This window comes from Ranitomeya imitator, chromosome 4 (assembly GCF_032444005.1).
Source record: "Ranitomeya imitator isolate aRanImi1 chromosome 4, aRanImi1.pri, whole genome shotgun sequence".
NCBI lineage: Eukaryota > Metazoa > Chordata > Amphibia > Anura > Dendrobatidae > Ranitomeya > Ranitomeya imitator.
In genome coordinates, this window is record NC_091285.1 from 570642219 (window position 1) to 570656870 (window position 14652).

At 43.2% G+C, this 14652-nt stretch overlaps 1 protein-coding gene across 1 annotated transcript in view; it reads left to right on the forward strand.

Annotated features, from left to right (window-relative positions):
• Window positions 1-14652, forward strand: part of ALDH1A3 (aldehyde dehydrogenase 1 family member A3) — a 57028-nt gene that overhangs the window by 25129 nt on the left and 17247 nt on the right. Inside the window, exons 5-8 of the mRNA XM_069766320.1 lie at window positions 10163-10224; window positions 10326-10454; window positions 10611-10724; window positions 13058-13160. Coding sequence (XP_069622421.1) covers window positions 10163-10224; window positions 10326-10454; window positions 10611-10724; window positions 13058-13160 — 408 coding nt within the window. The remainder of the gene's footprint in view (window positions 1-10162; window positions 10225-10325; window positions 10455-10610; window positions 10725-13057; window positions 13161-14652) is intronic.

Below are 14652 nucleotides of genomic sequence, written 5' to 3' on the forward strand. Positions count from 1 at the left end.
TACCAGTGAGAGGAAGCTGCCGGCGACAATGCAGGAGAGCGTGCGGAGAGGTGCTGTCTGCTGTGTGTGTGGGTGTGTACATGTGTGTGTGTGTGTAGAGATGAGTGGTGCTGTGTGTGTGCGTAGCGCTGCGGGGGAACGTGCAGAGAGGTGAATGGTGCTGTGTGTGTGTAGGTGGAGGAGAAGGCAATGATGGGGGTGATGGGGAGAAGGCAATGATGGGGATGATGGGGAGAAGGCAATGATGGGGTGACGGAGAGGGCAATGATGGGGCTGGTGGAGAAGAAATCAATGATGGGGTGGTGGAAAGGGCAATAATGGTGGGGTGGGGAGGAGGAAATGATGGAGGTGGTGGAATGGGCAATGATGGTGGTGGTGGGGGAAAAGGCAATGATGGAGGTGGTGAAAAGGACAATGATGGTGGTCAAAAAGGCAAAAATTGGGTGGTGGGGTGGAGGAAATGATGGAGGCGATAGAATGGGCAAAGATGGGGTGGTGGGGGAAAAGGCAATGATGGTGGTGGTGGAAAGGGCAATAATGGGGTGGTGGGGGAGAAAGCAATGATGGAAGTGGTGGAATGGGCAATGATGGGGGTGGTGGGGAAAAGGCAATTGTGGTGGAAAAGACTATGATGGTTGTGGTGGTAAGGACAATTATGGGGGTGCTAGGGGAGGAGGAAATGATGGAGGTGGTGGAATGGGCAATGATGAGGTGGTAGGGGAAAAGGCAATGATAGTGGTAGTGGAAAGGACAATGATGGTGGAAAGGGCAATAATGGGGATGATAGGGGAGGAGGAAATGATGGAGGTTGTGGAAAGGGCAAAGATGAGTTTGTGGGGAGAAAGCAATGATAGAGGTAGTGGAAAGGGCAATGATGGAGGTGCTGGGGGAGAAAGCAATGATGGGGGTGAGAACAATAATGGGATGCGGGTGGAGGAGGACAATTAGGGCTGTGGGGGATTGGGAAGGTAGGAAGAGGGATTTACAATGGATTTAGGAACGGGGGAGGTGGAGGAAGACGTTATTATTGCTTATTATGTTTAACACAGTCCCTTAGTATATAGTGTACTCACTTTTTATGTACAGCACAGTCCCTTAGTATATAGTTTACTCACTTATGTATAGCACAGTCCCTTAGTATATAGTGTACTCATTTATTATGTATGGCACAGTCCCATAGTATATAGTGTACTTGCTTATTACGTACAGCGCCATCCCTCAGTATATAGTGTAGTCACTTTTTATGTACAGCACAGTCCCGTAGTATATAGTGTACTCATGTATGTATAGCACAGTCCCTCAGTATATAGTGTGCTCACTTATGTATAGCACAGTTCCTTAATATATAGTGGGAAGGGGGTATCTCAAAGATCTAAGGACTGGGTACAAAAAACAGGCCACCTCCTAATAGGAAACACAGAGAAGGCTGCAGAAACAAACTGAAAACAGAAACAAAAGATAGCAGAACCAGAGATCCCAGAACTGCAAAATATCAAACACAGAAAGCTGTCTAAGCACCTAGCCAGAACTCTAGAGGATTAACACTGTTGTCCAGCAAGGAATGGGAGGCAGGTGCTGGGTAATAAAGGGTGATATAATCACCTGACGAAGACAACCAGCACCAGGGAAAAAGACCAGCAGCCAGAAAATCACAAGATGGAGGATGGTCAAAACAAAACAGATTCTAACACTTATTATGTATAGCACAGTCCCTTAGTATATAGTGTACTCGCTTATTATGTATAGTGTCATCCATCAATATATAGTGTAGTCACTTTTTATGTATAGCACAGTCCCTTAGTATATAGTGTACTCACTTATGTCTAATATAGTCCCTTAGTACATAGTGTACTCATTTATTATGTATAACACCATCCTTAGTTACATAGTTTCCACTTTTATCATGTATAACACCATCCCTTATTACATACCATCCTCTAGTTATATATGGTTCAGTCCCTTATTATATAGCTTCCTCTGCTGTTATGTACAGTGCTGTCTCTTACATACAGTATTCTTGTTATTTTTGTTATTCACAGCGCCCTCTTTTATTACATAGTCTGGTCTCTTGTTAGATATAAAATGACTACTGATGGAGGAGCCGGTGACCAGACTACCAGCTAATCATCTCCTCCATTAGAAAAGAAGCTTTCCCATGCTACTTCAGCCATCATTGCATTATATATCTACCAAGAGAGGACAGTATGTAATAAAAAACAGGGCTCTATATAATCCAATATGTAAGGGACGGTGCTGTACAGAGCAAGAGAGAGCACTGTATAAGGGACAGCGATATACATAATAAAGGAGACTATGGAATATATATACGTGTATGTGTGTGCCAGACACATTTCTTGCACAGGGGCCCCAAGCTGTCAGTGTCCTCCCCTGGGCTGTGCTGTGCCTTTATTTAAATGTGCACACCTGTTATGATCAGGTAATTCAGTACCACAATGGACATAGAAGTCAGAGCACATACAGTGACCTGACAGTAACCCAAAAACATAGAACGAGCTCTGAGACGTGGGAACTCTGCTGACCGCAATCCCTAATCCTCTCCAACCACACTAGAAGCAGCCGTGGATTGCGCCTAACGCTCCCTATGCAACTCGGCACAGCCTGAGAAACTAGCTAGCCTGAAGATAGAAAATAAGCCTACCTTGCCTCAGAGAAATACCCCAAAGGAAAAGGCAGCCCCCACATATAATGACTGTGAGATAAGATGAAAAGACAAACGTAGAGATGAAATAGATTTAGCAAAGTGAGGCCCGACTTTCTGAACAGAGCGAGGATAGGAAAGGTAACTTTGCGGTCAACACAAAACCCTACAAATAACCACGCAAAGGGGGCAAAAAGACCCTCCGTACCGACTAACGGCACGGAGGTACACCCTCTGCGTCCCAGAGCTACCAGCAAGCAAGAAAAAACAAACAAGCAAGCTGGACAGAAAAAAAACAGCAAACAAAAATAACAAAAGCGGAACTTAGCTATGCAGAGCAGCAGGCCACAGGAACGATCCAGGAGGAAGCAAGTCCTATACTAGAACATTGACTGGAGGCCAGGATCAAAGCACTAGGTGGAGTTAAATAGAGCAGCACCTAACGACTTCACCACATCACCTGAGGAAGGAAACTCAGAAGCCGCAGTACCACTCTCCTCCACCAACGGAAGCTCATAGGGAGAATCAGCCGAAGTACCACTTGTGACCACAGGAGGGAGCTCTGCCACAGAATTCACAACAGTACCCCCCCCCCCACTTGAGGAGGGGTCACCGAACCCTCAACAGAGCCCCCAGGACGACCAGGATGAGCCATATGAAAGGCACGAACAAGATCGGGAGCATGGACATCAGAGGCAAAGACCCAGGAATTATCGTCCTGAGCATAACCCTTCCACTTAACCAGATACTGGAGTTTCCGTCTTGAAACACGAGAATCCAAAATCTTCTCCACAATATACTCCAACTCCCCCTCCACCAAAACCGGGGCAGGAGGATCAACAGATGGAACCATAGGTGCCACGTATCTCCGCAACAATGACCTATGGAATACGTTATGGATGGAGAAAGAGTCTGGAAGGGTCAAATGAAAAGACACAGGATTAAGAACCTCAGAAATCCTATACGGACCAATGAAACGAGGTTTAAACTTAGGAGAGGAAACCTTCATAGGAATATGACGAGAAGACAACCAAACCAAATCCCCAACACGAAGTCGGGGACCCACACAGCGTCTGTGATTAGCGAAACGTTGAGCCTTCTCCTGGGACAAGGTCAAATTGTCCACTACATGAGTCCAAATCTGCTGCAACCTGTCCACCACAGTATCCACACCAGGACAGTCCGAAGACTCAACCTGCCCTGAAGAGAAACGAGGATGGAACCCAGAGTTGCAGAAAAACGGCGAAACCAAGGTAGCCGAGCTGGCCCGATTATTAAGGGCGAACTCAGCCAAAGGCAAAAAGGACACCCAGTCATCCTGATCAGCAGAAACAAAGCATCTCAGATATGTTTCCAAGGTCTGATTGGTTCATTCGGTCTGGCCATTAGTCTGAGGATGGAAAGCCGAGGAAAAAGACAAGTCAATGCCCATCCTTGCACAAAAGGCTCGCCAAAACCTCGAAACAAACTGGGAACCTCTGTCAGAAACGATATTCTCTGGAATGCCATGTAAACGAACCACATGCTGGAAGAACAATGGCACCAAATCAGTGGAGGAAGGTAATTTAGACAAGGGTACTAAATGGACCATCTTAGAGAAGCGATCACAAACCACCCAAATGACTGACATTTTTTGAGAGACGGGAAGATCAGAAATAAAATCCATAGAGATATGTGTCCAAGGCCTCTTCGGGACCGGCAAGGGCAAAAGCAACCCACTGGCACGAGAACAGCAGGGCTTAGCCCGAGCACAAATCCCACAGGACTGCACAAAAGAACGCACATCCCGCGACAGAGATGGCCACCAAAAGGATATAGCCACTAACTCTCTGGTACCAAAGATTCCAGGATGACCAACCAACACCGAACAATGAACCTCAGAGATAACTTTATTTGTCCACCTATCAGGGACAAACAGTTTCTCCGCTGGGCAACGATCAGGTTTATTAGCCTGAAATTTTTGCAGCACCTGCCGCAAATCAGGGGAGATGGCAGACACAATTACTCCCTCTTTGAGAATACCCGCCGGCTCAGATAAACCCGGAGAGTCGGGCACAAAACTCCTAGACAGGGCATCCGCCTTCACATTTTTAGAGCCCGGAAGGTACGAAACCACAAAGTCAAAACGGGCAAAAAACAGCGACCAACGAGCCTGTCTAGGATTCAATCGCTTGGCAGACTCGAGATAAGTCAAGTTCTTATGATCAGTCAAGACCACCATGCGATGCTTAGCTCCTTCAAGCCAATGACGCCACTCCTCGAATGCCCACTTCATGGCCAGCAACTCTCGATTGCCAACATCATAATTTCGCTCAGCAGGCGAAAACTTCCTGGAAAAGAAGGCGCATGGTTTCATCACCGAGCAACCAGAACTTCTCTGCGACAAAACAGCCCCTGCTCCAATCTCAGAAGCATCAACCTCGACCTGGAATGGAAGCGAAACATCTGGTTGACACAACACAGGGGCAGAAGTAAAATGACGCTTCAACTCTTGAAAAGCTTCCACAGCAGCAGAAGACCAATTGACCACATCAGCACCCTTCTTGGTCAAATCGGTCAATGGTATAGCAATACTAGAAAAATTGCAGATGAAGCGACGATAAAAATTAGCAAAGCCCAGGAACTTTTGCAGACTTTTCAGAGATGTCGGCTGAGTCCAATCATGGATGGCTTGGACCTTAACAGGGTCCATCTCGATAGTAGAAGGGGAAAAAATGAACCCCAAAAATGAAACCTTCTGAACACTAAAGAGACACTTTGATCCCTTCACAAACAAAGAATTAGCACGCAGGACCTGAAACACCGTTGTGACCTGCTTCAAATGCGACTCCCAATCATCCGAGAAGACCAAAATATCATCCAAGTATACAATCAGGAATTTATCCAGGTACTCTCGAAAGATGTCATGCATAAAGGACTGAAACACTGATGGAGCATTGGCAAGTCCGAATGGCATTACTAGGTACTCAAAATGGCCCTCAGGCGTATTAAATGCAGTTTTCCATTCATCGCCTCGCTTAATACGCACTAGATTATACGCACCACGAAGATCTATCTTGGTGAACCAACTAGCCCCCTTAATCCGAGCAAACAAATCAGATAACAGCGGCAAGGGGTACTGAAATTTAACCGTGATCTTATTTAAAAGGCGGTAATCTATACAAGGTCTCAGCGAACCATCCTTCTTGGCCACAAAAAAGAACCCCGCTCCTAATGGCGACGATGACGGGCGAATATGCCCCTTCTCCAAGGACTCCTTCACGTAACTCCGCATAGCGGCGTGCTCAGGCACAGATAAATTAAACAGTCGACCTTTTGGGAATTTACTACCAGGAATCAAATCGATAGCACAATCACAATTCCTATGCGGAGGTAGGGTATCGGACTTGGGCTCATCAAATACATCCCGGTAATCAGACAAGAACTCTGGGACCTCAGAAGGGGTGGATGACGAAATAGACAGAAATGGGACATCACCATGTACCCCCTGACAACCCCAGCTGGACACAGACATGGATTTCCAATCTAATACTGGATTATGGACTTGTAGCCATGGCAACCCCAACACGACCACATCATGCAGATTATGCAACACCAGAAAGCGAATAACCTCCTGATGTGCAGGAGCCATGCACATGGTCAGCTGGGTTCAATACTGAGGCTTATTCTTGGCCAAAGGCGTAGCATCAATTCCTCTCAATGGAATAGGACACTGCAAGGGCTCCAAGAAAAACCCACAACGCCTAGCATACTCCAAGTCCATCAAATTCAGGGCAGCGCCTGAATCCACAAATGCCATGACAGAATAAGATGACAAAGAGCAGATCAAGGTTACGGACAAAAGAAATTTTGACTGTACCGTACCAATGGTGGCAGACCTAGCGAACCGCTTAGTGCGCTTAGGACAATCAGAGATAGCATGAGTGGAATCACCACAGTAGAAACACAGCCCATTCTGACGTCTGTGTTCTTGCCGTTTAACTCTGGTCAAAGTCCTATTGCACTGCATAGGCTCAGGTTTATGCTCAGATAATACCGCCAAATGGTGCACAGATTTACGCTCACGCAAGCGTCGACCGATCTGAATGGCCAAAGACATAGACTCATTCAGACCAGCAGGCATAGGAAATCCCACCATGACATCCTTAAGGGCTTCAGAGAGACCCTTTCTGAAAATAGCTGCGAGCGCACCTTCATTCCATTGAGTGAGTACGGACCACTTTCTAAATTTCTGACAATATACCTCTATCTCATCCTGACCCTGACACAGAGCCAGCAAATTTCTCTCTGCCTGATCCACTGAATTAGGTTCATCGTACAGCAATCCGAGCGCCAGGAAAAACGCATCAATATTACTTAGTGCAGGATCTCCTGGCGCAAGAGAAAATGCCCAGTCCTGAGGGTCGCCACGTAAAAAAGAAATAACGATCCTAACTTGTTGAACTGGGTCACCAGAGGAGCGAGGTTTCAAAGCCAGAAATAGTTTACAATTATTTTTGAAACTCAGAAATTTAGTTCTATCTCCAAAAAACAAATCAGGAATAGGAATTCTTGGTTCTAACATAGAATTCTGAACCACAAAGTCTTGAATATTTTGTACTCTTGCCGTGAGCTGATCCACACATGAAGACAGACCTTTAATGTCCATCGCTACACCTGTGTCCTGAACCACCCAAATGTCTAGGGGAAAAAAAAGGCAAAACACAGTGCAGAGAAAAAAAAATGGTCTCAGAACTTCTTTTTTCCCTCTATTGAGAATCATTAGTACTTTGGGCCTCCAGTACTGTTATGATCAGGTAATTCAGTACCACAATGGACATAGAAGTCAGAGCACATACAGTGACCTGACAGTAACCCAAAAACATAGAACGAGCTCTGAGACGTGGGAACTCTGCTGACCGCAATCCCTAATCCTCTCCAACCACACTAGAAGCAGCCGTGGATTGCGCCTAACGCTCCCTATGCAACTCGGCACAGCCTGAGAAACTAGCTAGCCTGAAGATAGAAAATAAGCCTACCTTGCCTCAGAGAAATACCCCAAAGGAAAAGGCAGCCCCCACATATAATGACTGTGAGATAAGATGAAAAGACAAACGTAGAGATGAAATAGATTTAGCAAAGTGAGGCCCGACTTTCTGAACAGAGCGAGGATAGGAAAGGTAACTTTGCGGTCAACACAAAACCCTACAAATAACCACGCAAAGGGGGCAAAAAGACCCTCCGTACCGACTAACGGCACGGAGGTACACCCTCTGCGTCCCAGAGCTACCAGCAAGCAAGAAAAAACAAACAAGCAAGCTGGACAGAAAAAAAACAGCAAACAAAAATAACAAAAGCGGAACTTAGCTATGCAGAGCAGCAGGCCACAGGAACGATCCAGGAGGAAGCAAGTCCTATACTAGAACATTGACTGGAGGCCAGGATCAAAGCACTAGGTGGAGTTAAATAGAGCAGCACCTAACGACTTCACCACATCACCTGAGGAAGGAAACTCAGAAGCCGCAGTACCACTCTCCTCCACCAACGGAAGCTCATAGAGAGAATCAGCCGAAGTACCACTTGTGACCACAGGAGGGAGCTCTGCCACAGAATTCACAACACACACCGCCGTCACTCTGTACCTGGCTCCCCCTAACTCCTTTCTAGTCCTGCACTGCTCCCGGTTGAACTCACTGGATCCTTGTAGATATTGTCCTTGGTGTGATTTGAACCCAGAACCCACCGTTGCACAGATGCAGTGCTAACCACTGAGCCACCATGCTGCCCTATACTATACTGGATCTTAGCAAAAGGCCCAGAAGTGAGTTCCATGTACCCTGGTTAAGGAATATGAACGTCACATAGAGTCCACTGCTTAGGATCTCTCTAAAAGTGTTTCAAGTGCGTTACCACAAGGCTCTGCCCAGGACCTAGTGTTGTTCAACATTTTTATAAATGATCTAGATAAGAGAACTGAAGGTAAACTAATTAATTTTGCACACGATGCAAAGCTAGGTGGGATAGCTAACACTAGAAAGGATTAAGTAAGATCTAGGTAAGCTTGAAAAATGGGCAGCAACTAATACAATGATATTTAACATGGAGAAATGCAAATTTCTACATCTGGGCAAGAAAAACTAAAATTGCAGCTATAGAATAGGAGAAACAGAACTAAAGAACAGCACATGTGAAAAAGACTTGGGTATACTAATAGATCACACACTGCACATGAGTCAACAGTGTGATGCAGAAGCTAAAGAGGTAAACACGGTTATAGGATGTATTAAGAGAAGCATGGAGTCTAGATCATGTGAAGTAATTATCCCAATCTACTCCTCCTTGGTCAGGCTTCATCTGGAATACTGTGTCCAGTTCTGGGCACCACATTTTAAAAAAGACATTGAAAAAATGGAGCAAGTTCAGAGAAGAGCTACCAGTGTGGTGAGCGGACTGCAAACTATGTCCTACGAGGAACGGTTAAAGGATCTGGGAATGTTTAGCTTACAAAAAAGAAGGCTAATAGGAGACATAATAGCTGTCTACAAATATCTGAGGGGTTGTCACAGTGTAGAGGGATCATCCTTATTCTCATTTGCACATGGAAACACGAGAAGCAATGGGATGAAACTGAAAGGGAGAAGATACAGATTAGATATTAGAAAAAACTTTTTGACAGTGAGGGTGACCAAAGAGTGGAACAGGCTGCCACGAGGGGTGGTGAGTTCTTCAATGGAAGTCTTCAAACAGAGGCTGGACAGACATCTGTCTGAGATGATTTGGTGAATCCTGCATTGAGAAGGGGGTTGGACACGATGACCCTGGAGGCCCCCTCCAACTCTAACGTTCAATGATTCGATAATAAATAAGCTGCAGGGCAGAACTGCGCACAAACTATAACTTTAGTTATGACAGACCTGCTGCCTCCACATAGAGCACCATGAAATACTACATTTCTCTTACATTGATTTCTAAGGAAAATGTGGGGCCAGGCGTGACTTTCTGGTAATAATGCCCGATCACCATGGGTTTCTGTAGCCAATCTGATAGACCCCATAGGATTGCTAAGTTTATGGACACCACATGTCATAGCAAGCAAGTTGACAAACATTTCCAGACATTTTGCTCTCTTGATAAATTTGCTATAGTTGATAGTATATCAGTTGTTTCTAATAATAATGAATTGACAGTATAATGACATCAATGGATTTACTGTCATTCTTCTCTCCATAATAACATTGCTGCATTTTGTTTTAATGTTTTGCCAAGAGATTAAGTATTATCCCAGTTGTTAGAGGGTAATACAATCAGAACAAAGGTCCTACTTGTCACTGCTCCCTCAATGGAGGAACACTCCCTCTAGCAGTAAGAAACTGAACTACAGGCTTTGTGAAAAAGACGCTTCTACATACTTGATGGCAGCTTTCATCTCCTGCCAAATATTGGCACACTTTTATCATAAGAGCTGATCCTTTATCATTCAGAGGAGATTTCTTTGTATGGTAATACATCATTATGTTCTTTCAGATGAAAGTTATCTCTGCTTTACCGTACACGAGCCTATTGGTGTTTGTGGAGCCATCACGCCTGTGAGTATCCATTGCACATGTGAACAGCTTTTGGCATCATTGCTCATCATGGTAATATACAGTATATCAGGCTTCGCATCCTAATGTTTCAATCCTTACAGTGGAACTTTCCTCTGTTGATGCTGATTTGGAAAATGGCACCAGCTCTTTGCTGTGGAAACACTTTGGTGGTGAAGCCGGCTGAGCAGACTCCACTGACATCTCTTTATATGGGATCGTTAATTAAAGAGGTAAGTCGATAGGTCTGATCCTCAATATAAGCTTTGTATAAGGCTACACATTGGATATTTGTAGCATAACTGAAGATTAAATAATACATATGAGAATAACGTTTTGAAACTTAAAAAATGTCGATTTTTTTTTATTTTTAATCTTTCCCTTTGCAGGCTGGGTTCCCTCCAGGGGTAGTAAATATAGTGCCAGGTTATGGGCCCACCACTGGGTCTGCCATATCTCATCACCATGATATTGACAAAGTCGCATTCACTGGCTCTACAGAAGTAAGTGCCCACTATAAGCCTAAAGTTGAACTGATGTGTTATGATTTTATGAGTCGACATGTTTGATGTGGAATGTTACATATTTTTCTCACCTCAATCCAATGGGTTTTTACCATAAATTCTGGTATTCCTGGAGTTTAGATTGGTGGAAGAGAGAAAAAGTAGCAATAGTCAGTGTTTTTTTTTATTAATATTTTGCACTTTATTATGGGGGGGCCTGCTGCATCCTGTTGTACATTTGTGTCTGGACATGGTATTGCAAGTATGGCTGCTTTTACTCTCTTTCAGTGATGTTTTTATTGATTTGTAGTCCTTTTTTCAGTGAATTGGAGCTAAGATTGGGACAACCAGAAGAAATAGGTTTCATCCACAAGTTTATACATCTTTGGGTGCAATTTTTTTGTAATTAAATACATGTATTGTAGGCAAGAAAAAAAATCAATGCTTAAATTTGGGTCTCCTTAAAGATTTAGCACCGTTTGCCTTTTACAGCCTCTGTGTTGCATTGTTGACTGCTGGCTGCAGAATGAGTTAACTGAGAAGCCATCAGTCAGCCTATCATGACAGTCTAACGGGGAGTTTGGAGCTCCTACATCTGTTTATTCCTAAGCTCCTCTCAGCTGAATTATGACCATAGACCACATCAAAACTGAATATGCAGAAAAGCAAAAAAAGGTCTGTAAAGGCAAACCATGCAATATTTTTAATGAAACCCAATTGCAAAAATGATTTTTAGCCACAGACATGAATTTACAAAAAAACTCTACAAAAGGAACCCCTTTAAGAGATTTACTTGTGATTTAAAGCAAAGTAGGTGGCAGCTTTTATGTCCTCCAGGGCAAATGCAGATTGTGTATGATTAAAAAAAGAACGGGAGATTAAGAAATTATATGTGTTATATTTTACTGTTACTATTATCATTAGTAAAACATATAATTCATATATTTATACATATGTGGTAAAGAAAATCTGTCATTGAAGGGTTTTTTCTATGAATTATATACATCACCTATCTGCAGATTAGGTAATAAATGTATGATTGCTGTACAGACTAGATATCCTGACTCCGCAGTCCCTAGTGGTGCCTGCGGGTGCAGAGATAGATCTGACCACATGCTAGGAGATGGCAACTTTGGCCTAAACTGCCTCAAAGGCCGACGAGTTGCCTCACGTTCCTACAAGAGAAGTGTACTGAGCAAAGGAAAGATTCCAAAGTGAGTAATGTAAATAACAAAATACCAAAGAATAGTGCAATTACTGTTAACAAATATACTGCCTACTTCCTGATGATAAACGGAAAATAGATGAAAAGTATAGGAAAGAAACAGCAAAGTTCAAACCCTTAGCTGGAATCTCAGACTGGCTCCAAACATCAATAGAATGTCAGAACATCCAAAAGAATCTATCACCAGCAGGAAACTCCAGCAGGGGGACGGAATATAAAGCTGCACCCAAAAGGCGATAGGCACACAAACGAAAAGGTTAGTCTCCTGTGACTCAGCAGAAAGAGAAGCCGACCACAGAACACAATCTCAAAGGATCGAATCTAGGAACGTGTCAGTTATGACAACTTGTTAGTAACCAACCATTTAATAGCACAGTGTACCGACAGACATTTCTTGTTTTTTTAAATAAAAAAAAAAAAAACATTTCAAAAAGTATCTCTAAGAAATTTATGAATAGGCAGACTATTTTATGCAGAATACTGACTCAAACTTACGGAGTCGCTGTCAGAGGTAACATCATGCTGTTGTGGTTGAGACAAGAGATGTGCCGTGTATTTGATAATGGCCACCCCTTCCTCACCACTAATACACTTACTGGAGGCAAAGGAAGCCAATTGTGGCATGCGTTTGGTAGTACAATTGCTTGGATAGCTAGTACACATGGGGTCGATGGTGCTTCTACTGTTTTTTTTTCTTTTCCACTACACCATTGATTGTCATTGACAATTTGCCTTTTAAAATACATAATAAAATTCTGAGTAGGTAGGAAAACGTACCGAAAACAAAATTTGGCAGCACTGATATACCATGTATGGTTGTCAAATTTGACTAGTAAAACAGGTGTGAAAAACTAGACGTACACAGTCAAATTATTTTTTTTCACATTTTACGGCACGCACATATTTGTGAGGTAGACAGTTGCAGTTAAATGTCTGGATTTTGGGGAATTTCCTTTTATATTTGTTAAAAACAATTACAAGTTGATAAAACATCATGGATGACTTTCTGTAAAGCTACGGCGCCATCTAGCGATCATTCACACTAATGAACATTAAAAGACGTTTTGAAAAATAGACCGTGACCTTATTTGTGTTATTCTGTACCCAGGTTGGAAAGTTGGTCAAAGAAGCAGCGTCTGCAAGCAATCTGAAACGTGTCACTCTGGAACTTGGGGGGAAAAATCCCTGTATTGTTTTTGCAGATGCTGATTGTGAGTACTAATCGATTGACAAGCTCTCTTATTTTTCACTTTTCATATTAAAAGAATATAAATTCTTATGTTATCAGCAATACTATTCTAAGACAACTGATTGATGTTTACAGAATTTTAATTATTTCATCAGGAATGTTTTTCACTCTAAAATATCTCCGCACACAGTTATTCTTCATGCTAGAAATCAAACACGGAGTTCTTACTTTTTCCTGCTGCCAACCTCCCTTTCCCTACAGCTGCTGATCCTGAGAATTCCTTATTGCCTGTAACCCTATGCATACTGCAATCTGACTGATGAAGGTCATTGTATGACCGAAACGTCTTCTTCAGTTTTGGATTTTACAACATTTACCTGAGTGCTGAGTTTACCACAACATTTACGTGGGATAAGATCCTACTTGGGCACCTTACACAGGAGAGGCGTAATTACCAATTTTGAACTTTCTACCTATGAACAGTGATAGGGAGACAGTGGTCAGATCAGTCTTCGCCCTCCATAGAGATCCTGGTGACGCTCTGCATAGTTTAGGATGTCAGTTCTGTGGCAGGTTCTCTTTAAATGGAATGGAAAGTGCATTGCTCGGTTACAGTCGCCACTCGCTCTACTGTGAGCGGCTGTAACCACACCCTAGCACTTTGATTGACAGCCAGCTCTGCAGCGCATCAATAAATTTACTCCAGAATTTTGGTGAAAATGTTTTGATGAATTGGGGTCTATATCTGCAGCTAAATATTGTTTTTCAAAGTGACAGGTTCCTTTTAAATGTATTTTTTTTAATCTGCCGATGGTTTTTCTTATATCACAATCTGTAATAAAAAAGAATTAGAAATCTTTCAGTTTTAGATTCATATTTCCTATTCTTTATAGAAGACTTTTCAGAATTCTCATTAGCATCAGAGGAAGGATTAGAGGTAATACCTCTCTCTATACAGAGCTGATAACACAGGATCCACCAGTCACTATAGGCCAGTGGTCCCCAACTCCAGGCCTCGAGGGCCGCCAACAGTGCAGGTTTTCAGGATTTCCTTAGTATTGCACAGGGGTTGAGATCATCACCTGTGCAGATGATCACATTACCACCGATGCAATAATAAAGAAATCCTGAAAACCTGCACTGTTGGCGGCCCTCGAGGCTTGGATTTGGGGACCCCTGATATAAGCAATCTCATAGCTTCATCTCTCTTCACAATGACCTTTGCGCACGCTCACTAGATGCATCAGTATAAAAGCTGAGTCAGTCTACCTATGTATCTTGATACATGTGGACAATTAGAACTAAACAGTATTGGAGGTTCCATAAATTGACTACAATTCCCAAGTCCAGTAATGAGGATCACTCGCTTACCGTTTGGCTATGAATTTGATTCTTTTAAACCCTAAGGCACTTGCTTTTCTTACCTTTAAATGCGCAGTATGTGAAAAAGGCTTTAGGGTATGTGCACACGTTGCGGATTGGCCTGAGGAATTTTCCGCACAGAATCGGAATCT